This window comes from Musa acuminata, chromosome BXJ2-6, assembly GCF_036884655.1.
Source record: "Musa acuminata AAA Group cultivar baxijiao chromosome BXJ2-6, Cavendish_Baxijiao_AAA, whole genome shotgun sequence".
NCBI classification, from domain to species: Eukaryota; Viridiplantae; Streptophyta; class Magnoliopsida; order Zingiberales; family Musaceae; genus Musa; species Musa acuminata.
Window position 1 is genome coordinate 45,587,963 of NC_088343.1, and position 24,976 is coordinate 45,612,938.

The 24,976-nt window shown below is 36.9% G+C and overlaps 3 protein-coding genes across 7 annotated transcripts; all 3 read left to right on the forward strand.

Moving 5' to 3' along the window:
- Positions 1–1,708: 1,708 nt before the first annotated feature.
- LOC135615991 (cyclin-dependent kinase inhibitor 4-like) lies at positions 1,709–5,203 on the forward strand. 4 transcript variants are annotated; one of them, XM_065115153.1, is made up of 4 exons: positions 1,709–1,811; positions 2,034–2,524; positions 4,341–4,529; positions 4,819–5,203. In XM_065115153.1, exons 2-4 carry the CDS (start codon positions 2,043–2,045, stop codon positions 4,886–4,888), a joined length of 741 nt encoding a protein of 246 aa, XP_064971225.1. In that variant the 5' UTR covers positions 1,709–1,811; positions 2,034–2,042; the 3' UTR covers positions 4,889–5,203. The 4 variants fall into 4 exon arrangements, 3 of the variants coding, with proteins under 3 accessions (XP_064971225.1, XP_064971224.1, XP_064971226.1); XR_010488211.1 differs by having other exon boundaries at positions 1,746–2,524; positions 4,819–4,987; positions 5,064–5,203; XM_065115154.1 differs by having other exon boundaries at positions 1,752–1,835.
- Positions 5,204–10,347: 5,144 nt separating this feature from the next.
- LOC135615992 (uncharacterized) lies at positions 10,348–14,411 on the forward strand. Of its 2 annotated transcripts, none has more exons than XR_010488212.1 (8): positions 10,348–10,986; positions 11,704–11,857; positions 11,977–12,114; positions 12,351–12,420; positions 13,543–13,617; positions 13,805–13,868; positions 13,931–14,000; positions 14,130–14,208. XR_010488212.1 is itself a non-coding variant. In XM_065115156.1 (8 exons), the coding sequence occupies exons 1-8, from the start codon at positions 10,673–10,675 to the stop codon at positions 14,206–14,208; spliced, it is 945 nt and encodes a 314-aa protein (XP_064971228.1). In that variant the 5' UTR covers positions 10,349–10,672; the 3' UTR covers positions 14,209–14,411. The 2 variants fall into 2 exon arrangements, 1 of the variants encoding a protein (XP_064971228.1); XM_065115156.1 differs by having other exon boundaries at positions 10,349–10,986; positions 13,950–14,000; positions 14,130–14,411.
- A 6,127-nt stretch (positions 14,412–20,538) lies between these two features.
- Positions 20,539–24,768, forward strand: LOC135615993 (rho GDP-dissociation inhibitor 1-like). Its single transcript, XM_065115157.1, has 5 exons — positions 20,539–20,883; positions 23,480–23,543; positions 23,638–23,856; positions 24,262–24,386; positions 24,524–24,768. The coding sequence occupies exons 1-5, from the start codon at positions 20,653–20,655 to the stop codon at positions 24,587–24,589; spliced, it is 705 nt and encodes a 234-aa protein (XP_064971229.1). The 5' UTR covers positions 20,539–20,652; the 3' UTR covers positions 24,590–24,768.
- The last annotated feature ends 208 nt before the right edge of the window (positions 24,769–24,976 follow it).

A 24,976-nucleotide genomic window follows, 5' to 3' on the forward strand; every position in this document is an offset into this window, starting at 1 on the left:
AATTTTCTCTCGATCACATCACCAGATCTCTCGATCTCCCCCCCTCCCCCGATCACTAGTCTCCAGACATCCGTCATTCTTAACTATGATTTCGAAAAGGATCACATGATTAATCATATAGATCATTAATTCTTAAATGACACGACCCAACTCTTGAGGCACTTAACACCAATCCTCATCTCTTATCTATTTTGGACATATCACTACTTGGATAGACAATGCGCCCCTAGACGTCCTTCCCTAATATTGTCAACGGGAAGATATATTCACTAGCATTTGACATAAATGAACCTATAATGGTATGAGAAGCTAAAGAGGGGAACAGGTAGCTAGCCATCCTTCATTAACAAATCAAATTTAAAAGTCGAATCTTGAAACTAGTAAGGGAGAGGAAAATAAATTATAGAAAACTCTTTTAAGCCCTTTTAAATCTTCTATACTTTCTCTATTAACTTGTGTGTCAGAAGGGTCAAGTCAGGAAGTTTCCCGACACTAACCAATTGTGTAAGACTCTCGCATATCTAGGAACATCTTGGGAATACTTCAAACTTCATTTAGTATACGAACCGTCCTCTCATTCGTTTGGGCTTCTATAGTAGGTTTGTACCTGTAAGACTACCCTTATCAACGATACTCATGTAATAACACTAAGAAAAAAATTATAAACAAAAAAATCTAAGGAGATATAGTGAGAAAATCTATAAAAAAAAACTATAAGGAGAAAAATAGCCAGATTCTCTTGTGAAAGTCATATAAATTGAAATATAAGATACTCCTAAGAATAACATGTGAATCGAATAGAATCACATATCGAATAAAATAATAATTATTCATAACATTGACGAAGAATAATCATAATAATCATGAAATAAGAGAAGATACTAAAATTAAGAAATCAATTGATTTAGATGCTTGTGAATATCTAATGAAATTATCCTGAGAAAACTATGTAAATCAAATTGAATCAAAACTAAACAGACTAAATTGAATCAAACAGAACTAGTCCATGTAATTTAGAGCCCCTTTTTGTTATCCATTTTCATGATTATGGAGAAGGAAGAGAGGGAGGAATGAAATAAGAGCATGACTGTTTAGAGTCCCTTTTTATTAATCATAATATTCTAATTATTATAATTTTTTTTAAAATTAATAAGATAATAATATACTATTCATAACCATATAGTTTTCTTTTTGCCCTTTTTTTCATTTTTTTTTTCTCCATAACCCTTCCTTATAGCCCCACCCATTCCATCGCTGTCTATAGCCATCACGTATTTTCCCCACCATCACTTGCTGCCCATAGTCTCACCTACGTAGTTGCTCTCTAAATCATTACTGACTCTCTCAATCGTTGCTTAGTGCCCACAACCCTTCCCATGTCATATCTCTCCAAGTCATCACCAATGCTCTCTAAGCTGTCAATGTCGTCGCGGACCTCATTGGGTGCCAATTGCCTCTCATTCTTCGCGAGCTTCATCGATTCCATGGGAAAAATATGAATCAAAGTATATGTTTTTTTTGAGTTTCTTCCTATGATATCCAAACTTTTACATATTATATATATATATATATATATATATGAAAGAATAGTTTAGGTAGATTAAAAATATTAAAATAAGAATGCAGATAATAAAACGAGGTTATGAAAAACTGCTTTCGATGTTTATTGCCCAAACTACCCTTCCACCGCGCAGAGTTGGACTTCGAGATGCTATCCCACACGGGGAAGTGTGTCCACCTACAAATCATTCCCATCTGCCCAGCGGAGAAAAGGAATAAGGAAAGGGGAAAGAAAGCCGTCCAAATCTTCGGTGTTGCCATCTCCCTCCTCGCGCGTGCTGTTTTCCTCCCTCGTCCTCTCGCTTCCCACCTCCTCTGCTTGGCTTTCTTTGCTTCTCTTCCCCTTCGCTTCCGCCACTCGGCTTCCCCCTTCGTTCTTCCTTGACGATTTCTGTCATCTTAATTTTTTGACCTTTCTGCCATTGAAGATTTGATTACCGCTGAAAGAACGGATTTTGATGACGAAATCTCAGGGTTCGGGAATGGGGAGGTACGCGAGGAAGGCCAAGATCGACGGAAAGGCGGCGGTCGCGGAGGCCGTTCACCATCAACCCTCGCTCGGGGTTCACACCAGGGCCAAAACCCTGGCACTCAAGCGCCTCCAGGAGACGTCACCGGACACCGCGTCCTGCTACCTCCAGCTCCGAAGCCGCTGTCTCGAGAAGCACCTCCCCGTCCCCTCTTCCGCTAGGTCCAGGGCAGCTACCAGGAACAGGCCGAACGCTGACCCTAACCCTAATTCTCACGCTAGCCCTAGCCGTAGCCCTAATCACGTGAACCAGGCGGCCGGTGCGGCAGAGAGTCCGGTGAATTCGGACTCCGTGGGGTCCGTACCAACAAAGAGTCGCTGCTTCACCAAGACAAAGGCCACGGCGTTGGCTGTTCGGGAGGTGTCGCCGGAGGTCGATCCCGCGGAGACGGAAGGTTCCTTTGGGGAGAATGTTCTCGACCTCGACGACTCCAGGTTGGGTTTTCGTCTATCCTTGTAAGCTTTGGGTTCCTTTGTGGGTCACCGTGATGACCGTGATGGTTCTTTGGTCTCGGCCTTGGGTTGTGCTAATTACCCCATTCCGGGGGATCTTGGGCCCTTTCGGCTATTTGTATATCGTCTCTCCGGATTTTTCGGTTCTTGGCTGATGAGAGGGCTTTTGGCCCTAAAAAGATTCAACCTTTTCCCTTTCTTTAAACAAAATTTTTCTTTTTTGTTTTGATCTCTTAGGTTTCTCTGTTCCAGAGGTTCCTTTTCTACTAAGATTTATCTGGAATGTCGGATCTCACCGCTCTACTCTTAAAACTAACCATAAGAATTGTTCAAGATTCTGCTTCGAGGGACCATCTTAGTTCATATTTCAAGTTGGCCTTATCTTCTTTTTTGCATTTTCCTCTTGCAGATTTTAAAAGATTTTCTTGCACTTTCTCCCTTCTTTTGAAACTTCACCGTTGTGAAATCTCATCCACTGGTGCACCATTTCATCTCAAGAGCATAATGTTTGTTTTTGGAGTTACTGAAATCTCAGGTACTGTCAGAAGACAAACTTCTTGTGCATCGTACTGTTCTTATTATGTTCCTGTTTTACCCTTCCCTGCTATCACTATCCATCCGATTCTTCTGGCTGGCTTGTCCGCTACCTGTACTGACTGCATTAATGTTTCTTTGTAATATTATTGTTGTTTTCAAAATTATAATTAAATAACGTAATAAATACTTAAAATTGCAATTTCAAGTTTCTATCTCGTCTCTCTGAATTGGCCTAAAGTCCACTAGAGTCTCCAGGGGCTGCTGCAAGTGATGTTACCATATCTACTGCTGTCTGAACTTGTGTCATTCCTTTCCATTTATATGCTAGCTGTTTGTCGTGAAGCAAGTATAAGAAGTTGGAGATGTGTGCCTTACATCAGAGGTGGCATTCTCCGGCTAGGTTGTCTCTGCCTGGTTTAACACTTTAGACCAAGTTACATATTTACCATGGCATGCGAGGATACCATAGTTACTGAAAAGATCCGTTCTTTGCGAGCCTGTTTGTTTTCTTAAATGTAGTTTTTGTATCATTGGTTTCAAAAGCATCGGATTGCCAAAATTTGCGGTTTCTGTGTGAAAACCATGTTACAAAGTAGTTTGGTTGACTACTTCTGTTTTTTGTGATTTGGTAGCTTGAACTTTGCAAGGAGTCACTATAAATTTAATATCTTGATATCGGTAGGTGCTCTGACTGCTTTTTTTGGTTACTAGCATGGCATCTTTTGAGCTACCGCTACAGATAGTGAAGCGTATAGTGTCTATGGCTCGCACATTCTTGGTGATGCTTTTGACACTTTTTTCTGTAGTAGACTGTAAGACCAGCAGTGAACGACCATGTAGCAGCACTATGTGACTAGTCTTTGTTTGAATTGTTACGGCGATCATCCCACCATGATCAAAGGGCTTTTGTTTAGGGTCATATCCACCATTTGCAGACAGTTGATGTCGGGCTATCCATGGTGATCCCCGTATTTCTAACAAGTACTTAGCTTGCTGCTTAATGTTTTCTCCTTTCGTTAACCTTTGGAGATCTAAAGTGGAATACATAAAAGGATACTCGGACGAATAATCAGTTGCTTTATCTAGTTATGCCTATTGAGATGAATTTGTTGATCTTCATGACTTTGGCAAATATTTTTTTCTTCTTTTTAATGTGCTGAATCATGGACTTCCCTATTTCTTTCAATGCATGCTTGCTTGGTTTGTGACATTGTTGACAAGTTACAATGATGAAACTTATACACACGTTCTTTGGCTGCAGGACTGCGAGAGAACCCACACCTTGTGATCTGATAAGGGACTCAGAAACCGTTGGAACACCTGGTTCAACGACTCGGCGGACCGCAAGCAAGAGGCAGGCAGCAACTCCCAGTAGTATACCAACGAACCTTGAAATGGAGGAGCTTTTTGCTGGCCCCGAACAACTTCAACAGAGAAGTTTTGTAGAAAGGTATGGTTTCCTCAGTTCTTTAAACTTCTGAAATATTTTCTTTCGGTACCGAGACAAAGTCTAAACCATCATCGCTGAGGCCACCTAATGGAGCTTCCTAGTGGTTGGATTGTCATAGTTATAACTTCAGCTGTATTTTGTAGCAAAGCAAGAGTGTTGGCAGGTGCACCCGTCATAAATTTTGTTGTTGCTTAGATTCACGTACGTTGTTGTCGGTGTTTCATGAGCTAGGATTACTGTGAGTTCATTAAATGTAATTAACTCAGAAATTGCGGACATCTTCTGTCAGGTACAACTTCGATGTGGTGAAAGATCAACCGCTCCCTGGCCGCTATGAATGGGTAAAATTGGATTCTTAGATGTTCTCCAATCACGCAAACTCACCGGTGACCTCTGCCCGAGATTTTCCGACGAGGGTGGTCTCGTCTGCGGTGGTGGCGTGTCCCACCCTTCCTTCCGTAAGATACAATCTTCACCAAGATTAGTGTTTATTCTCTAACAGCTAGTGGCTGATCAAAGGTCATCAATTTGTAGCTATTCAAATCGATCGGATCTGGGTGTCTCTTCTGTGGTTCGTGGGGGAGATAGGTGGTTGTACCTTGGTTTGTATCTTTATGTAGACAAGTACTGGTGAAACTGATAGCTCTGTGTGAATAAACATAGACTTGACCCCATCTCCCCATTGCCTTTCTGTCTCGGTAACATTTCTGCCGCTGAGACTGGACTTGTTTGTCATTGCCTCTGTTTCTCTTCGGTGATCAACTCCCAAGTTCTGCTCAGGGTTTCACTGCGGTGTGGTAATTGCTGTCTGCTGCGTGTGTGGTACGGACATGGGAACAATGTCAGTGGTGGCAAGAAGTAGTCGGTCCTTTGTTACCTATTCTACTGTGATAACTCCTGCACCGGTTGGTGGCGTAGTTAATCCTCCGCAGCAGCATAAACTAGTACGTGCTGCATGCGCATGAAAGAACGTTGTTTACTGGCTTTGTGATTGGTGGATTAATCAAATGGCATTTGATCATTACATCTTTTTCCTTCATCTACGTATAAAATAAAAAAAAATATATTTTACTCTTACTGTCGTCCTGATATATATATTGATCGATGAGATTTTTAATAATTTTTTTAAAAAAATTATTTCATAAAATTCAAAATATAAATAAAAAGCTCACTAACACTACTCCTCCTTTATATCTTCATTAAGAAATTTTATTTTTATATTTATTTATTGTAACTTAAGGTCAAAATAAGCGACTAATATCAAAATGACACGAAGATAATCTTTAAAATGTCTTTGTATAATCGATTCATTCTTTTTTAGTAAATCCCTATGTAATAAGTCTTTTATCTCTCAATATTACTTAATAAATTTTTCTTGATCTTAAAGATCCATTTATAACAAATGGCTTTGCCTCATTAGATAACTCTACGATGTCTCCGTTGCTCTTCATGTAATTCATATTCTCTTTCATGACATTGTGTTACAAATATGACTTTTTATAACTCATGCTCTGTGAAAAGATTTCATGATTATTTTCGGCTCTAATATTATAGTTAGATTTTTATAGATATACAACATAATAACTAGGAATTATTGATCTTTTATTTATAATAGATCTTCTTAATGTCGTACCAATATTTTCCTAAGGAAGTTATAGTTCAACTAGTTATTCAAGAGCTTGTTGTAATTCATGAATTACTTGATCTATTAGAATACGGTTAGCAACTTGTAGAATCTCAATGATCGGTTATTTAACACCAGTTTGTATTTGAGGAGTATTGTAAACTATAACCAATCTATCATTTGTCATGAAAGATTAAGATTCTATATGATCATGTGGAGAAACTATGTTCTTGAATTAAATGCTCCCACTAATCATGCCATCCTCAAGAAACTTAGCATTTCTTGATTCTACAATCCTAGTTATGTGAGATGGACAATAAAATATGTAATCTTTGGATCTTTCAGCATATAAAATTAAATATCCACTAATAGTTCTTAGGTTTAATTTTTCTCTCATGGATTATATATCCTGATACGGACATCCCTAAATGTGCATATGTTACAAACTCGATTTTCAATAATTTTATAATTCAAATGGTGTCTTTAGAATAGTCTTGATTGGAACTCGATTTAATATATACACAATCATCTTTAATGCTTCAGTTTACAATAATTTAGGAAGATTAGAGTTACTAAGTATACTCCGCACCATGTCTAATAATGTTCGATTTCTTCTTTCTGTAATACCATTCTGGTCTAGAGAACCAGACATAGTGTATTGGACAACAATCCTATGTTCTTGAACAAACTTAGCAAAAAGACCAGGAGCTTGTCCATTCTTAATATATCTATTATAATATTTTTTAGTCTCACAATTTTAATTTGCTTATCATATTAGTTTTCAACTTCAGCTTTAAAGACTTTGAAGACATCTAATGCTTCGTTTTTAATATCAAGCAAATAGATACACATATATCATGAATAATCATGGAGATGAAGTATTTCTGACCATATGTATCTATGTTTTGACAACATATATCAGTGTGAATGATCTATAATACGTATGAACTCTTATTAGCACTTTTTATGGACTTTTTAGTCTGTTTTCTTTTAATATAGTCCACATAAGTCTTAAAATTAGTAAAATTAAGAATACTAAGTATCTCATAATTAATTAATCTCTTAATTCTCTGTATGAAGATATCTCGATGCTATAACACATAAGAGTCCTTAATAATATTACACTTTTTAGTGCTAGTGTGAATATGTATTGAAGTGTCATTATCTTGTAAGAAAATATGATAAAGACCATCAAACAAAATATCATTCCCAATACCATCAAATTTATATAATAAAAAAATTAAAGAAATATCCCAATAATACGAGTTTGAAACAAAAATCGAGAAACTTGATATATAAAAAATGTCCTTTCTAATTTTAAAACAAAGCCACTTCTTAAAATTAAAATGTATATTCCAATTTCCTCGCATGTGAGCCAATCTTATTACTTGATAAGATGCTTTGCTCACTTCCCACCGACTTTCTTAGGTTTTGTATATATTACAAAGAGTTTACAATATAGATTGTTAATCCATGGTCAATCTACCATGTGTTAATATTAACATTAACCATATTAGATTCATAATACATAAACGAGATTGATTTAACTTTCTTATCAAGTTATTATTGGAATTTCATGCATTCTTTTTTCATGTGTCCATTCTTTTTATAGAAGAAACATTTTGCTTCTTTTTTGATATCAACTTGAGGTGGTATTTTATTTTTTCCCCACTGATTAGCTTTCTGATTGGATTGATTTTTGTTAATTTTATTTTTCCTGCAAATAATACCACCAATGCACTCTCACCCAGCTCTATCACTAGTCTCTCTTCTTCTTGAATACATATATTTATTAATTCATTGATTGACCATTTGTCTTTATGTGTTGTATGAAATCTTAAAATGTTCGTACTATTATAGAAGGGTGTTTAGAATATAGTGCATTAGAAATGATTTTGACATATCAACCTCAAATTTCTTAAGTTGAGTCGTAATATTTTTTATTTGCATTATATGCTCGTGCATACCTTTTACGTTGGTGTGTCTGAGGGATGAGAGTTTTATTATTAAGGTACTTGCTAGTGCCTTTTCCAAAATGACGAATTGCTCATCAATAGCTTACAACAAGTCTCGGACTTTCTCATATTGGTCAACATAATAACGTATACTAGTAGTTATCTTAGTTTTGATAAACATCACGCTGAGCTGATTGGATCACTCCCATCACTCATATAACGCGACCTCAATTAGAGTGATAGTATTGATAACTACAAGTGGTTCATCCTTCCTAATAGCATAATCAATATCCATTTACTCTAAATGGAAGAGAACCCTCTCTTTCCATACCTTATAGTTATCACTCTTAAGTTCGGAAATGTCACATCGGATATTAGAGAAAATAATAATTTGAAAAACTATATAAAACCCAAAATGCTTATGTTAAAATTTATGATTTAATAGTCTAAATTACATATTTTACCAATATGAAATATGCCAAAAAATGAATCTCATGACATAAAAATTACTTGTGGGTTAAATTTTTAATTCAAATAGATTGAAATGATCTTCGTGATAAAACTATCAAATTATGTATCAATTCATAATCCTTATGGGTAAATTATGAAAATAATCTAATATTTTATCTTGATTAATTACATAAGTATAATAAAAGATCCTCTTGGATAATATTTATTATATTAAGTATAATTAATCATAATATTATATCTAATTCCTTATGTGATCCTTATTTTAACTTTATATGTAATTTTAATTAATTAAGGATGCTATGGCTAATCCCTAATTAATTAAGATTATATGGATTACTGGATATTTTCAATATATACAATTGACTCATAAGCATGAATTAATATAAAAAAAATATTCACATAGAATATGAGCATTTTACCAATAATGAATGCTTCATTTCACTAAAAATACTGAAAATCTTATATCATCAAGATTTTCAACACCAAAATCATCAAAAGTTTCAAAAGAGAAACTAAAATCAAACCATATTCATGGTATAAAAAATAAAAAAAATTATTTTAAATTATAGAAAATTTAAAATTATTTTAAAAACCATATTCAAGGTGAAGGTCAACGTGGCTCTGAGACCATATGTTAGAAAATTTAAGACAAAAATATATTTCTAAACTACCGTAGAAACACAATGAAACTAATATGAAAATAAAAATTGTCGAGAATTTCAACAACGAGCTCTATTACTATTTTGCTTCTTTTTGGCTAAAAACTCGGTCTTAGATTGAGTCTAGAGATTAAAAAACTCATTTACATAGATGTTCTCCTATCCTATCGACAATGTTTATTATCACCGACATCATAATGTTCAAGAATTAATTCAAATTTAAAACATTTTAATCATAATAATTTTTTTTAATAATAATGAATGAAAAAAATTATGATACAATTAAAGAAACTGAAACATTTAAATCATAATAAATGAAAAAATGAATAATAATGAATGAGAAACTGAAACATTCAAATACAAACAAGAGAAGTTACTAAAATTAAAAAAATAATTGATTCAGTTGACTGCTCATGAATATCCATCCAATGAAATTCTCTACCTAAATTTGAATCAAAATAGAACAAACCAAAATTAATAAGATAATAATATACTGTTCATAGCCATCTGATTTCCTTTTTTACCCTCATTCTTTTAGTTTTTTTCTTCCCCGTAGCCCTGCCCACCGTCGCTTGCTGCTGCCCATAGCTCGGTCCACATCGTTGCACTCCAACTCATCGTTGACTCACTCTATCGTCGCTCTTTGCCCACAATCCCACCCACATCATCGCTCTCGAAAACCAATATCGATTAGCTATGGACACAGTTATCATCGACATCATTGGGTGCCAATTGACTCTCCTCTGATGCTCTCCTATGACCCAAGATTGGTAATATCCCCGCAGGCTTCGTCAATTTCAAGAGGAAGATATGATACAAAATATATATTTTTCGAACTTCTTATGATACCCACGCAGAGCATTCATTTTTCAAACGTTCTTGAGAGCATCCAAAAGATGTACAACATAATTTAGGTGTTTAGATATATTTGTGAGAGAGAAGAAAAAGGAAGCTTTTGATATATTTATGGAAGGATAGTTTAGGTATATTAAAAATTATTAAAATAAGATTGCAAATAATAAAACGAGGTTATGAAAAGTAATCTTTATGACATAATATGCTTTGGATGTATATTAAAAATTATTAAAATAAGATTGCAGATAATAATGCTTCTCTTCCCCACCTTGGCTTCCGCCACTCGGCTCTCCCTTCGTTCTTCCTTCACGATTTCTGTCTTCTTAATTTTTTGACCTTTACGCCATTGAAGATTCGATTGCCGCCGAGTAGAACGGATTTTGATGACGAAATCTCAGGGTTCGGCAATAGGTACGCTAGAAAGGCCAAGATCGACAAGGCCGCGGTCACGGAGGCCATTCACCACCAACCTCGCTCGGGGTTCACACCAAGGGCAAAACCCTGGCACTCAAGCGCCTCCAGGAGACGTCACCGGACACCGCATCCTGCTACCTCCAGCTCCGAAGCCGCTGTCTAGAGATGCACCTCCCCGTCCCCGCTTCCGCTAGGTCCAGGGCAGCTACCAGGAACACGCCGAACGCTGACCCTAACCCTAATTCTCACCCTCGCTCTCCTCCTGGTCCTAGTCGTAGCCCTAATCTCGTGAACCGGGCGGACGGTGCGGCAGAGAGTCCGGTGAATTCGGACTCCGTGGGGTCCGTACCAACAAAGAGTAACTGCTTCAAGAAGACAAAGGCCACGGCGTTGGCCGTTCGGGAGGCGTCGCCGGAGGTCGATGCTGCGGAGCCGGAAAGTTCATATGGGGAGAATCATCTCGAGCTCGACACCTCCAGGTTGGGTTTTCCTCGATCCTTGAAAGCTTTGGGTTCCTTCGTGGGTCACCGTGATGGTTCTTTGGTTCTCGGCCTTGTGTTCTGCTAATTACCCCATTCTGGGGGACGTCGGGCCCTTTCGGCTCTTTGTAGTCTGTTCGGGACCTGGGGGCCTGGAAGATTTTTTATGGGCCGACTCAATTACACGGCCTGGCCTGGCCTGGTGAATCCGTATTCTGTTGCGTTTACGATTCTTTTTTCCGGCGATTTATATGAAAAGATTTTGAAATATTATAAATTATAACCACAAGGTCCTGTTCTTTCTCGTCTCGTCTCTCCTCAATACGGTCGTACGATCGAGGTGTGGTTTGATGAGATATGGATTCTTTAACGATCTAATTTTCCTTCGGATTTTTCGATTCAGTTATCGTCGGATCGCACGGAACCAAAATTAGATATCTATTCAATCCCCATTCTGTGACTCGATCTGGGGAATTGATTGTTGTTTTATGTGATATTTCTGTTCTACAAAATTTACCTTCAATCCATCGAATTCATACCTTTGTCATCTTTTTTGTTGTATTTGTTTCTTGGATGGAATCTATGCTTTGTATCGTGGACTATAGTTTAGTAAGAGTCTACCCTAAATGCAGAGATAACTAGAGCGTGAACATTCTATTTGCTGGATCTAAACGGTTCCGCAGATCACGATCTGTAGTGGTAAATGGATTCCCGCAGGAAAGTTCCCTCCTTGGTGGAGCTATGCAGGGACACGGCGATCCTTAACCTTAGGTTCATGGGAGATGTTGGAGACACGGAGTTGCACCTATTGAAGGACATCTTACCTCGCTGTAACATTAAGGAGTTGACCCATATCGAGTACTCATCGGAAGTAAGTCATGCGTTGCTATAGTCGTCTCTTTTGAGATTCTTACATGGTCGTGGTTTTCGTATTAATCTCAAGCTTTCTGAGTCACCACCATTGATAATTGATTTTACTATGCATTTTAGGGAAGGGACCTCAGTCCAGTGACAGATGACTTGTGGAAAAGATTCTATGTGCGATATTTTGGAGAGAAAAATGCAAATACTGTGATCAACAGGATGAAACAGAATAAAGTAGTATTTAAGTGGAGAGTGCTCTATGAGGTGCTGCATCATTTTTCTAGGATTTGCTGTTTTTATTATAAGTGATTTGTTTGGCAATCTGTAATTCTCTGGGTGAAGAAATCGAATCACTAGCCAAGAACCAGGCCAACCACATTCTTGGCATAGAAGTTCTGCAGAGATTGCCAAAAGGAAATCTTAGGATGTCATGTCTATTGTTTAAAAATTTATATTTCAAAAGATATATGGCGTGTTGAATTTGCATGACTTTCTTGTAGGCAAAGGAAAAGGAACTGGATGAGGCTATAAATAGAATGGTCAAGAAAATTAATGCAGAGATCCAACATAGTAAGTCATCATACACTTTTATATTTTGTGCCTGTTAATTGTATGTTCTGTAGCATGGAGTAATGTTTGAACTGCACCAACTGGTACATTTCTTAAGTTGAACAGCATCTAGCTTCAGAATGCTGCTTTCATCACAGGTGCATTTTCACTGTGGCAATATAAGTAAGTCCAACCATTGGCTGATAGGTACAGAAGCACATATTGTTTCATTTTGTGATTATGCTGTATAGGCTTCTTGCTTGAGCTTTTTTTGCTGAACTTTTTCCCTGTGGAAAATGTTGTTTGTTGAATTCTCAAATTATAAGGATTCTCGGGAATGACAAATTTAATCCGAACATGGTGTTGTAATAGCAGATTGTATGTTTTGAGTCCTCAAGACATGTAATTTTCCTACTTTTTATTATTATTTTGTGACACATGTCGAGCTCGAGCGTTACCCAATCAACATGTCGTAGGTTTGATTGAATGCAATCAACCAAAGCATGTTATATTTGAGGATAATTATGACATAATTTTAAAATTCTTTTTCTATTTATTAGCATAAGTTGTTCCATCATTTGTTAGAGGTTAAAATTTAATGTAGTATTTACATTAGGAACCCAACTCTCACATGATATGCGCTTGTGATCAAGATTGGGATTTGCCTAAAAATTGATGGTATTGGTTCCATTGTCTACTCTAAGTATTGTGTTTAAAGGGCCAATAGTGGCCTGCTCTGCTTATTGAAGCATTAGCCTTGAGGCAGGCCATATATATCGATAGAAATGTAGATTATCATCATTAAGACTGCCTTATGAATATTTATTATCAAGAGAGAAATAGCCTTTTATCAACAAGCTGTTGTTTGTTGTTAACAACTTTGGACTCCGTTTGGGATCGTGAAGTCTCTCGTTTTGTATAATGCCAATAAGTTTGGTGTTTATCTTGCAAAATTTTGAAGAAGTCATTTAGCTTGCCAGGACCAATGGAGTCATTCTAGATTAACAAATTGTTCATATTGTTCTAGGTTGATTAATTATTCTACCAATTAAGGTTGAAATTTATAAGCTAACGCATTATTTTTAATCATTTTTGAAAATGTTTGTAGGTGTTTTGTAATTGTTACTTTTTTGTTTTTTGAAGGGAATCAATGGAATCTACAATTCCAAAGTTGTTCTGAAGATCCACTCTCAGAAAAGAAGAGAGGCCATGGGGAAGGTAACTTCTTCATTCCTGTGTTTGATGTGTTTCATTAGAGGATTGTGAATGTCCAAAAAAGGTGAACTAAATGCTGGTTGCTGCAGTAACCAACTTTGCTAGTTGACAAAAAACATATGATGTGTATATATATATATATATATATATATATATATATATATATAAACATGTTGATGACTGATTATAGGAATTGGACCGAGTAATGTGAAAAGTAACCTGATGAAGAAGGCAAAATTGGAGTATCGTAATAGGTGAGTTTGGATTTGTTTTCTGGATCCAAACCTTGTGTTGCATTTATTCTAATAAAGTTCAGTTATTTTTCTTGTCAATAGCCATGAAGTAAAAATACATGCTCTGCAGCCAAACAGGTTATCACATCAAAGGTAGATCATTTTTTTTCTAAATCTGGCAAACCGTGTATCTTTGTATATTAGCCTTTAGCCTTTTGGAGAGTTATTTAAAATCATGCTTTCGTCTTTTCTGTATCTTACACTCTTCTTCTTGTTTGGCAGCATCCCAAAACAAAACAATATCCTTCCAAGTAGTCCGGATTCAAGTTCAAGAAATGGAAAACCAGCAGCGAGAAAATAATTGCTTTACCTCATCTTTTCAGGGTTTCTCATGAGAAGGAAAACTGTGGCATCTATTTATTTCCTACAATTTATGGTACTCTGTCAGTAAGGTGCCTTGTTGGCATTAGTCTCTTTATCAGCCTCATGTGAGTTTCGTATCTCTATAGAAAGATTTGTGTTGACTATAAATATTTGGTTTTATAGCTTTAGATTTGAGTTTTATCTCTTGACACTGTATTGTGTACTGTGGCTTCTAAGTCACCTCCCTAGCTAGATTACAGATTACGCAATAAATCAGAGCTTAACGGCTGTGTGATTACTGCCTGTCGCAAAAATGAGCCAATGATGTGCTTAAAGCAATGGTTAAGACATGTTGGTAGAACATGTCTATCTTGATCTTAGCTACTGCCCAAAGTTGACTAGATTGCTTTCGATTAGATTTTGAACATCCAACTCGTTATGTACAGTTATGCCCTTAAACAGTTATGTACAGGTAACTGTACGGCAAAACCATTGGGTGACGGAACAAGAGAGACGCACCGTCAAATGACGAACACAGAAACAAATGACCTCTGTAGTTCCTCCGCGTGATGGGTTTCTCCCCCGGAGCTTTGGTTGTTCCTCTGCTGCTTCTCAATCTGACAAGAAAGGCCTCCCACTCTCAAAGCTTCAGCCGGTTGTGAATGGGATCTGACCCTCTTCGAACTCGACGTGACGCTCTCGGCCACTGCAGGTGTTAAGTTGCTCCTCTCTCTACGACGGATGTCGAGGTAAGGCTAGCGTCGCCTAGTAAATTGTGAAAATACTTATTTTTAAGAAAATTAATTAGAGAATTAATTTGAAATATATTTATTATTATTAATTTTATAAATTGAAATTATACATATCATTGTATTAATGATTTATTATGAGTTAACATGTCAAAATTAATTAGAGAATCAATTGAAATACATCTTTTATTATTTTTATAAATTTAAATTATATATATCATTATATTAATAATTTATTATGAGTTAATATATCACGAGTAAACCATAAGGTTTAAGAGATACATAATCAAAATCATAAAAAATAAAATGGATCATATAAACAGATTCTAATATCTGGAGAGAAACTTATATACTATATTTTTTTAAAAATTTAGATACGAGTAATCATGATTGAAATCACATAGGCTAAAATGGATCTTAATCCAATATAATTTAAAGATAGGTTATTATATACAAAATACGTAGGAGAAACATCCTATATTTTAGGGATTCAGATATATAGAGATAGATATAAGATGATGGTTGGTTTATCATAATCCGAGTACATAGACATCATTATCAAAAGGTTTGATATGAAAATTTTAAAAAAATATCTCGTATCAATGAGACATAAAATATCACTTTTTAGAAGTATGTTTCCAAAGACTCCTAAAAAAAAAACATACATAGATATGATATCTTATGCCTCTACGATAGGATCTATCATGTATATTATGTTATATACTAGGCCTGATGTAGCGCATGCTCTAAGTGTTATGAGCAAGCATAAGACAGATTTAGGTTTAGAATATTGGAAGGTAGTAAAGTGTATCATTAAATACTTGAGAAGGATTAAGGATCTATTATTGGTTGATAAGGATAATTTTGTCTCATGCCAACTCATTTGTCATAGAGGCCAACACCTAAGCAGGTCTCCAAGTCATTAGACTTAAAATTGCATCGCAGTGCGTCCGAATATGTCCCGCATCAATGACTTGTAAAAATCATCCTACCTTATCCTTATTAAGATTAAAGATCAGAATGATCAGGTGGCTAGCCAAAAAATAGGCTTAGGGATCAAGTTAAAAAAGAACCTATTGATTCATGCTTGGGAGCTCTCTTTACACACTAACTCAATCATACAGCTCACACTACTATCTTCTCCCATTAACTAACTTAAACATCGGAGGGGCCGTGTCGGGCAACCCTTGTGTCGACCTGTCATGTAGGATCATCGACCACCCGAAGACATCTAAATGACTCAGCCCTTAGGGAGGAATATTACAACTAGGAAGATCCCAGTCCATCTACTCGGCCATCTCGAACCAAGTCCTCACTAATAGAACAGCTTCCGACCGAATAGCTTATGCAATCTCACCTCACCAAGTCTCTCACGTTAGGTAGGAAGAGGTACTTGGATAAGCCTGCACCTTTAGTAGTAGACTAACCAGGTCGACTTATCAGTCGATGGTACTCATGACACCATCACTAGTGTACGGAGGAGGTAGTCTCAAGGATGAAGAAGTTTATCGTAAATCTAGGAGTTGTGCCAAGCAGTAAGGAGTCGGTTCCCTTATATTACGACAGTAACGGGGTGATTACTTAAGCAAAGAAACCTAGGTCTCATCAGAAGTCTAAGCATGTTTTGAGAAAGTTCCATTATATCAGAGAGATCATAGCACAAGCAATGATATACCAAACTAGTTAAGACAGGGCTAAGCAACCTCGATAGTAGGTGGTTGCCACCCCGGCCTCCTCCCATAGCCACTAGTCCTTAGTTAGCCCCTCCCAACGTGGCTTTAGGGGGTGCTTGGGGACAGAGCCATGCGGCTAAGTGCAACAGCAGTAGATGAGCAGAAGGTAAAAAAGCTTGAGTTTGTTGAGGCATCAATGGATGGAGGAGGAGGGATGAGCATCAGACCCTCAGGGGTGCCATCCCCCCTAGGGGTGGAGGGCTTCTCAACCACCCCCTCATGTGGTAGCATCACTATAGGTGGACCTAAGGATGAGTCCGAAGAAGTTATGTGTATACCCTTCCCCCATCGGAGATAGTAGCAGGTTAGGGCCCTCCTCAATGGATGGCTCCATATGTGAAGTTGTAACCCTAGGTGATATAGCAATGTGGGACCAGAATGGTTATGTTGGCTGCTCAAAGGCAACAAGGAGCCGGTTAGGCAACAAAGAGCCGGTTCTCTTATATTGCAATGATAACAGGGTGATTGTTCAAGTAAAGAAACTCAGGTCTCATCAAAAGTCTAAGAATATTCTAAGGAAGTTCTATTTGATCAAAGAGATCATAGCCCGTGGTAATGTAATAGTGGAAAGAGTTTCTTCTGAGGATAACATTGTAGATCTACTAATAAAACCATTGTCTTATATTATTTTTTAGTGTTACCGAGATCTAATGAGGATCAAGCATGCGAGTGATTAGCATTAGGTTAAGTGAGAGATTATTAATTATAGGTCTAATCACTTTTGGTTAATAATAATAATAGTATTTTCTCACTCTATATTGTATGATGGATATATATATATATATATATATATATATACAATTAAAATTGGATCATGATGAGATCATGATAATGAGACCAATTCTCTTTAAACATAAATCCTAAATATTTCTGGTCATAGGTTACTAGAGATGAACATTGAGATAATCGGACAGACTGATATACTATATACTCGTCCATATGATAGAGGTAGTTGGTCTCATAGCTGTTTGTATACAAATACTAAAGATATAATGTAGGTGCTCATTAGAAAATGAGTTTACTTGATAATCCGCTTATGTTATGTTGGATGGTTAATGATACCTCATCGTTAGATAGCAATTTTATAGTCCTAGTTGTGTATTTGGTCCTTGGACTTGAGACACCAAGGATGCCCTTGTTTGAATACTTTATTTTTTGATATCAAACATATAGATCTAGAAGTTTTAGATCTAATACAATCGATTATTGAGAATAATAGTCAACCTTACGAAGGTAATTATATATTAATTATTAGGAAACCTAGGATAGTATCACATGCACATTAGAAGAATAGAAAATAAAAATCTCATATTTCTCACAGGAAAAAGGTTTGTCGTCATGTAAAGATCGGTGCGCAAAAACTCGCAAAATAAAAAACTACGCGTATATGAAAGATGTGTTACCTAGGGAGATCGTATATCCCAAAAACCTACAAATCTATGGGAAAGGATGAAGGAGGTCAACTATCATCTTTTCTAGCGATGATCTACATAATAGATGCAGCGAAGATACTTATTAAATCGCTACACAATCCTTCTCTCTACGTGTATCACGTGATCAAGGAAAGGGTCGACTGTCCACACACCCCAAACTGGTGCTGTTGTTTGAGGAGGAGAGGGAAGGAGAAGAATAGGAGATAGCAACTAAAAAGGATCTAGCATATACCCATTTGGTTTCTTCCTATTTATAGAGGTCTCTATCATCTTAACTATAACAGATATTACCATATTGGGTATTGGATCTTTATCCAACTACCCAAGCCTATTTGATTAGTAGATCTCTACTCAATAATCTGGCTCTTATTGGATCTTATCCAAAAGATCTAATAATTAAGGGGTTTACTGGATATATAATAAGATAGGAGCTCTAGCAGATACCTCATATCCGAACCTCCTAACATCTATCATATATATGTGACCCTCTAAGCTCAGTATTGAGTTGGCCATGAGTCATATCTATTAAAACCCCTTTTGGTTTAGTGAATTATTATCTTTATAATAATTCATTTGACTCATCACTTCTATCCTCAAGAATTCCTGCTTCTTTCTTACTCTCTCAGCATTAGTGGGGGTATTTATAAACCCCAAACAGTTTAAAAAATAAACCGTACTACTACCTGAGTGGTACTACTATTGCCTATGCGGTACTAGCGGTACTACTGCTTATGCTAGGGGATACCACCACCTGGTTGGACGATACTATCGTTGACCTAGTGGTACCATCGCTTGCTTGAGTGGTACTACCGTCGAGATTCTAAAAAAGTATAATTTATACTTTTCAACTCATAAGCGGTATCACAATCTAGCCCAACCTTAGGTTATTGAATTGGACTTCCAATTCAATCTTGGTTCAAGGGCTCCTAAAAAAGTTGACATTGTTATGTCCCAAAACCAATTCAATTATACTCTAAACGACTACGATCAAGACTTAACAATTCTAATTACAATTGTGAAGCCGTCAGCACGTTATCCGGCATGTCATCTACTCATTTGACACTTCATCCTAACCTTTGGCGCATCATCCTTTTCTTCAACGTATTGCTCGATCTATAGATAATTTGATCTCCCATATGATCCGATCTTCTTAGCGCAATACTCGATTCTTTTGGTCTGATGCTCAAACTCATGGCACGAAGTCCATCCTTCATCACGACGACCAATCCTTCGGCCCAATATCTTATTCTCCTACTTTAATGGTTCGAGTTCATGATTGAAGTTTTCTTACGTTACTTATTGCAAATACTTATTAATATATAATCTCATCAATTGATTTTATCATCAAAATTCGGGATTCAATACCTATTAGACCCTCCTTCTAGCGTCATTATGAGAAAATATTATTGACGTCTTAGTCTGTCCAACATATTCCAAACTCATGTATGTAGAGATATCCAATGTGCCTCCAAGGTGAAAATATTGAGCTTCTAAAATGTCATTTGCATTAAGAGCAAAGTCGGGTGAGATTTTTGGACTCGATTTATTCGACACCCAAATTAATAACTTAATATATGTACTTATGGATGCGGAGCGATAAAAAATGATCCATTGCAATTGCATTAAGAATAAACTTTTTATATTTAGTTGTAAAAAAATAAAATATTTTATAAAATATGTCATCTACCTCTAATAATCCTCTATTATTATTTTATTCACTTCATTATTTTTTTTATTCAGATGGATGACAACAGAGGAGATAATATGTAACTATATGCACGTGGATAGACTAACGTGAGGTAGCCTCTATCTCTTTCTTTCAACTTAACATTACAAAAAGTCACGTCTCCAACGATAATTAATCAATGATTTTTTTATACCGAAAACTAATATATATTCAACGAGTTTTCAAGTACCATCAGATTTCAATTTACCCTAACCGTTTATGGTTGACGTTTGATCCATTTAATAGAAATACGATGACACGAAGGAAAATACATTGTTTTCGAACGTTGAGATAATAGATAAGAAAAAAAACACCTTTCGAAGATAGTCTGTCTTTTGACATTTCTATATTTATAAAAATCATATAAGAAAAGATCACTTTGATAACATGTCGGAAAAATCACGTGGAAAATCCCACTACCAGTCAACGGTCAACACGATATTCTGTAGGGAGTAGGGGACGGAAACGGAAGACTTGCCCCTAACGGACCGTCTCGCTTCGCAGTAAAATTATACCGTCGACGGAAGAAAAGAAGACGAAATTACAATTTTCGTTACTTTTTATTATCGAAAGAAAATAGAAAAAAGAGAGATGAGAACGATAGTGAAGAAAAGTGCAGTAAACGGACGTCTCCTCCGTTTCAGATTTGAGAACGGAGTCCTCCTTCCCTTTACTCACTTAGTTCTTTACGTGTTTGCTGGTCGCTCTTCCTCTTTTATCGGTCTGTTTTGGTTTGTGTCGAGAGAGAAAGGAGTCCCTTTTTGGTGTCTTCTTTTTCTTCTTCTTTTACCGAGAACCGGAATGGAGAAGGGAGGCCAGAGAGTGGAAGCGGAGAGCTCCTCTGCCTCCGCGGGAGTCGTCGTCGTCGTCCAGGAGAGCAGCGACGCCGTGGGCGAGGAAACCGAAGTGGAGCTCGGCGGCCGCGATGTCGAGGATGAGGAAGTTGATGCTGATGAAGACGAGGAAGCCGGAGCCGATGGGTTCGTTCCCTCGCCGCTGATCCCCCTAAAGGATCAACTGGAGAAAGACAAGGTCTTGATGCTCTTTCTTCTTCCCTCTTTAGCCGATAATTTTTTCTTCCTTCGCCCTTTTCGGGGCGATTTTAGATCCATTTTACCGTAAAGACGCGATCTTTACTGCCGACTGATGCCGTGGTCTGAATGCTTTCTTCTGGTCGTTTCCCTTTTTCTCTTACGGTCATTTGCGATGTGTGGTTCCTCCAAAGATGCCATATTATTGGCGATTGAGGTCGGCTTAGTTTTCTTGACTGATAATGAGTGTTCGATGCACTTCTGTCTCCGTCTAAATCAGGTCTGCACTTTCGCCCTCAGCTTTCCACTTCTATCTTCTTTTGACATTGAGATGGATCTGGCGCTGATCGTTGTTAAGAATCTACGGTTGCTTCTCTTGGTTGTGTTGTGTCTGTAAAATATCGCATACTTCCGTGACAAAATGATTTTTCCTCTATGGACACTTGAATTGGGCACTTCCTGTTCTTGTACATGACGGGGTTCTTTTCTTGGGAGATTGCCTAGATTTACTCGAGACAACGATTTTGTGCCACATGATACAGTTGCCAGGCAACATTAGCTCAAGTCACACATAAATCTGTAATGTAGGTTGTCTGGCTGCAAAATAGACCTTTCAACTAAACAGGTGGATTTTTCCTTTGTAGTAAAACCAGAGGATTGATTGGCCTTTTTCTTCATATATCTGTTCCTTTATCAACAGTTGACAGTGATTGTTTCAAACCCTTGTTACTTATACATCTTTTTTGTAGTTAAGCCAAATCAAAATGATTTGGGTTTGTCATTCAAATGATATGAAGCATTATAATGGTGATTCTAGAATTTTATTTTACATCTGTCTTGCTAGTCTCTTCGAATTTTTCTTGCTTGCAGCTGTCTCTTGTTGATTTTCCTGAAGAATCTTTTGCTAAAAAGAGTTAAATTCATAAATCGACTTTTCGGATTAATAGAGCAGGAAGCCAATGAATAATGAGTATAAAGGATGTTTTTGCTCCAAGGAAACCCTTTTCCATCCTTATACTTCCAGGCCCATTTGGATACATCTCTCATAACACTTGGCTGGTCTCACGGCCATCAATTGGATGTGCGGTGCAGCTGTTGATATTTTTGACATTTTCTTCCAATCTTACGTCTTTTTCATCTATAAAACTGTATAATTTGTTAACCTTATTATAATTTTTCTTAAAGTGCCATTCTTGATGATCATTTTACTTGGCAGTTGAAACTGCTACTTAATTAGCATACCATCGTATAGAATTTATAGTAGTAATTACAGATGAACAGCATTGTCAATTGGAAAGTAGTCGTTTAGGGTCCTTTTCTTGCGTCTTGATGGTGTTCTTGATCTATTCTAGACAAGATTTTGTAGTTTGACTGTATAGTTATGTTCTCTATTCTTCCACCCACTAGTTACTATAAATCAGCATTGCTGCAATGACTTTCTACTACACCCCAAACACCCCCCCCAACCCCCCACCCCCCCCACCAGCTGTCTATCTTCAATTCTTCTCAATCAAGATCCTATTTGGTGTTCAATTTCAAGGGTCATTTATTCAGCTTGTAAAGAACTTTAAGTTATGGGTGAATCTGCAAATTACCATTTGCTGGCAAGATATGGTCATGGCATAGTCTAGAACTATTATTATTTTATTTTCCAAAAGATAGTTGATAATGTTACAGCCTCAATTAGTCGCAAGCTAATCTGTGAACTAAACGTTGTCTACTTCCACTTGTAACATGAAGGGGACATCGGTTTGTCCTATATTTGTTATTCAATTACCATTCATTAGCTCTACATAAACAATTACATGTATTATATATAAGGTAATTCTCCAATGAAAACGTTAACATCAGGTACTTGGGTTGCCATGCAAAGATTTCAGTTTCTCTTACAAGTCTTTTATTGTTGATATATACAGTTGTTACTTCTCTGAGCCATTTTATTTATCTAGTTTGGCCATAAATGGACTTGTTGGTGGTTTATGACACTGTTGCATCTACGTTCTAGCACTAGCTGATGTTTGTTTTGGGATATTAAAACCATGGCCTTGCTCCTAGATATCATTGGTTGCAAATCAAGTTGCCTTCACATGTAGATACAAACACTGAACTAGAGAGAATCATAGAACAAAACAACTCACATTCACTGGCTTCAACTGATAGGCATAATTTGTAGTGTTTTTTTTTTTAAGAAATAAGTTTGTAGTTGTCTTATTTATTGAACCCTTGTTTAAGCTTCTCCAAGTTTGTATTGCAGATAGTAAAAAGAAAGCATAAGTCTAACAGGATGCCAAGATACCTGCTTCAGGAGTAGGTGTTAGAGATGTAAAGTAGGGTTTTATCCTCTCTGATTGACCTATATCTCTTATTTTCTTTGTTTCCATGGAACAGAAGCAATGTCTTTTTCTCTTGCCTCTAGTTACAATGAGAAGTCAAGTTTAGTTTCTACTTCAATATTATGGCTACTTCTTAAGTAAATATTGATTTGAAACCATCTGCCAAATTCTCACTCACATGAAAGAAGGTTTGTTAACTAGCAGTAAGCAAATTGTTGACAAATCCATTATCTTAAATCAAAGCTCGTTTATTATATCTTGCAGGAAGATGAAAGTCTGAGGAGATGGAAAGAAAAGCTGCTTGGCTGTGTTGAAGGAGAGTTGGATGGTCAGTATTTTATTGTCTTATTTCTTCTTTATTTGATTATTGGAGGTTTTTCATGACTCATAAACCTTCTGCAATGCTTTCTGTATATCTTTAGGCCAAACTGAACCTGAAGTTACATTTCACTCGATAGGAGTCGTATCTGAAGGCCATGTTGATTCAGTCACATCCTTACCAGTAGCAGAGATGCAAAACCGAGTTCTTTTTACTCTGAAGGAGGGATCTAAATATCGCCTCAAGTTGACATTCAGTGTTAGGCATAATATTGTCTCTGGCCTAACTTACTCGAACACAGTGTGGAAGAGAGGGCTTAAAGGTACAATCTTTTACATAGGAATGCCAACACAAAAGATAGAAATTCAACCTCAACCATCACAATGATTCAGTTAACAAGACATTTCATCTCTAAATAGAATATAAATTCTGGATTTTTTATGAGAAAGAAATAGTCATGTGAGCATGCATGACTAGTGTATACAGTCAAATATAGTCAAAGTTGTAACTAGAAGAATGCTGCAGGGTTAGACTGCTGCCGCAAGGGACCAGAGGTCACTCGTCCTTCTAATTACATATTGGTTTCTGTTCTCAGTCGATGATTTTGGATGATTTCTGTTTTGGTAACACCTGTGTGGTTAGATTAGCCAGTGGAAGATGTGATGCATAAGCTCCTCCAGGTTTTCCATTTGAGTTATCTGTAACTATTAGATCTTGGTTGTGACAGTGGATCAAAATAAGGGAATGCTCGGTGCATTTGCTCCTCAACGTGATCCACATGAACTCTTGCTGGAAGAAGAGACCACTCCATTCGGGGTGCTTGCCCGAGGAATTTACTCAGCAAAACTTAAGGTACATTCTTGTTCTAGTGGCACAAGAAATTGGTACTTAAAAACTACTTAGCTTCATCACTAGCTTTTCTCTTCCAGGATTTCACTGTTAAATCTTTTCGACCATCTTTTTTTCTTTTGGTTTTCGGTTGCCTGCAGTTTGAAGATGATGATAAGAGATGCTACTTGGAACTCGACTATTCCTTCGAGATCAAGAAACGCTGAGTGTGTATGTCCTCTCTTCTAGGATTAATCATTGTGAGGTGCAACTGCATAAGGATTTTATACTGCAAAGTTAACAAGTTTTATGAGAGCATCGGAAACCTCTTATAATTTGTATGTGGATCTACACCTGTATGTTTGTCCATTTGCCTATACTTGTATTAATTTGTTTGTATGCTTTATGCTCCTGATTATTACTGTGTGTGTGGTATCAACGTAGATGAAATTAAAATGGTTGCAGAGTGAGATTCTTATTAATTGTATAAAAGTCTTCCAAGCACAAGAATTCAGATTACAACTGATGGAAATTCAAAATTGGTCGGAGTCTAAGCATCCGGCAAGCTTAGTGTTTAATTTGAAGCCCCCATTTGAGCTGCACCAATCCGCATC

Excerpts from the sequence above, each read along its gene's own strand:
- LOC135615991 (XM_065115152.1), top strand. The coding sequence starts at position 2,019 with ATGACGAAATCTCAGGGTTCGGGAATGGGGAGGTACGCGAGGAAGGCC. Across the intron at positions 2,525-4,340 it reads CTCGACCTCGACGACTCCAG|GACTGCGAGAGAACCCACAC; the intron begins GTTGGGTTTTCG and ends CTTTGGCTGCAG. Across the intron at positions 4,530-4,818 it reads CAGAGAAGTTTTGTAGAAAG|GTACAACTTCGATGTGGTGA; the intron begins GTATGGTTTCCT and ends ATCTTCTGTCAG.
- LOC135615992 (XM_065115156.1), top strand. The coding sequence starts at position 10,673 with ATGCACCTCCCCGTCCCCGCTTCCGCTAGGTCCAGGGCAGCTACCAGG. Across the intron at positions 11,858-11,976 it reads ATATCGAGTACTCATCGGAA|GGAAGGGACCTCAGTCCAGT; the intron begins GTAAGTCATGCG and ends TATGCATTTTAG. Across the intron at positions 12,115-12,350 it reads AGTGGAGAGTGCTCTATGAG|GCAAAGGAAAAGGAACTGGA; the intron begins GTGCTGCATCAT and ends ACTTTCTTGTAG.
- LOC135615993 (XM_065115157.1), top strand. The coding sequence starts at position 20,653 with ATGGAGAAGGGAGGCCAGAGAGTGGAAGCGGAGAGCTCCTCTGCCTCC. Across the intron at positions 23,544-23,637 it reads TGTTGAAGGAGAGTTGGATG|GCCAAACTGAACCTGAAGTT; the intron begins GTCAGTATTTTA and ends GTATATCTTTAG. Across the intron at positions 23,857-24,261 it reads GTGGAAGAGAGGGCTTAAAG|TGGATCAAAATAAGGGAATG; the intron begins GTACAATCTTTT and ends TGGTTGTGACAG.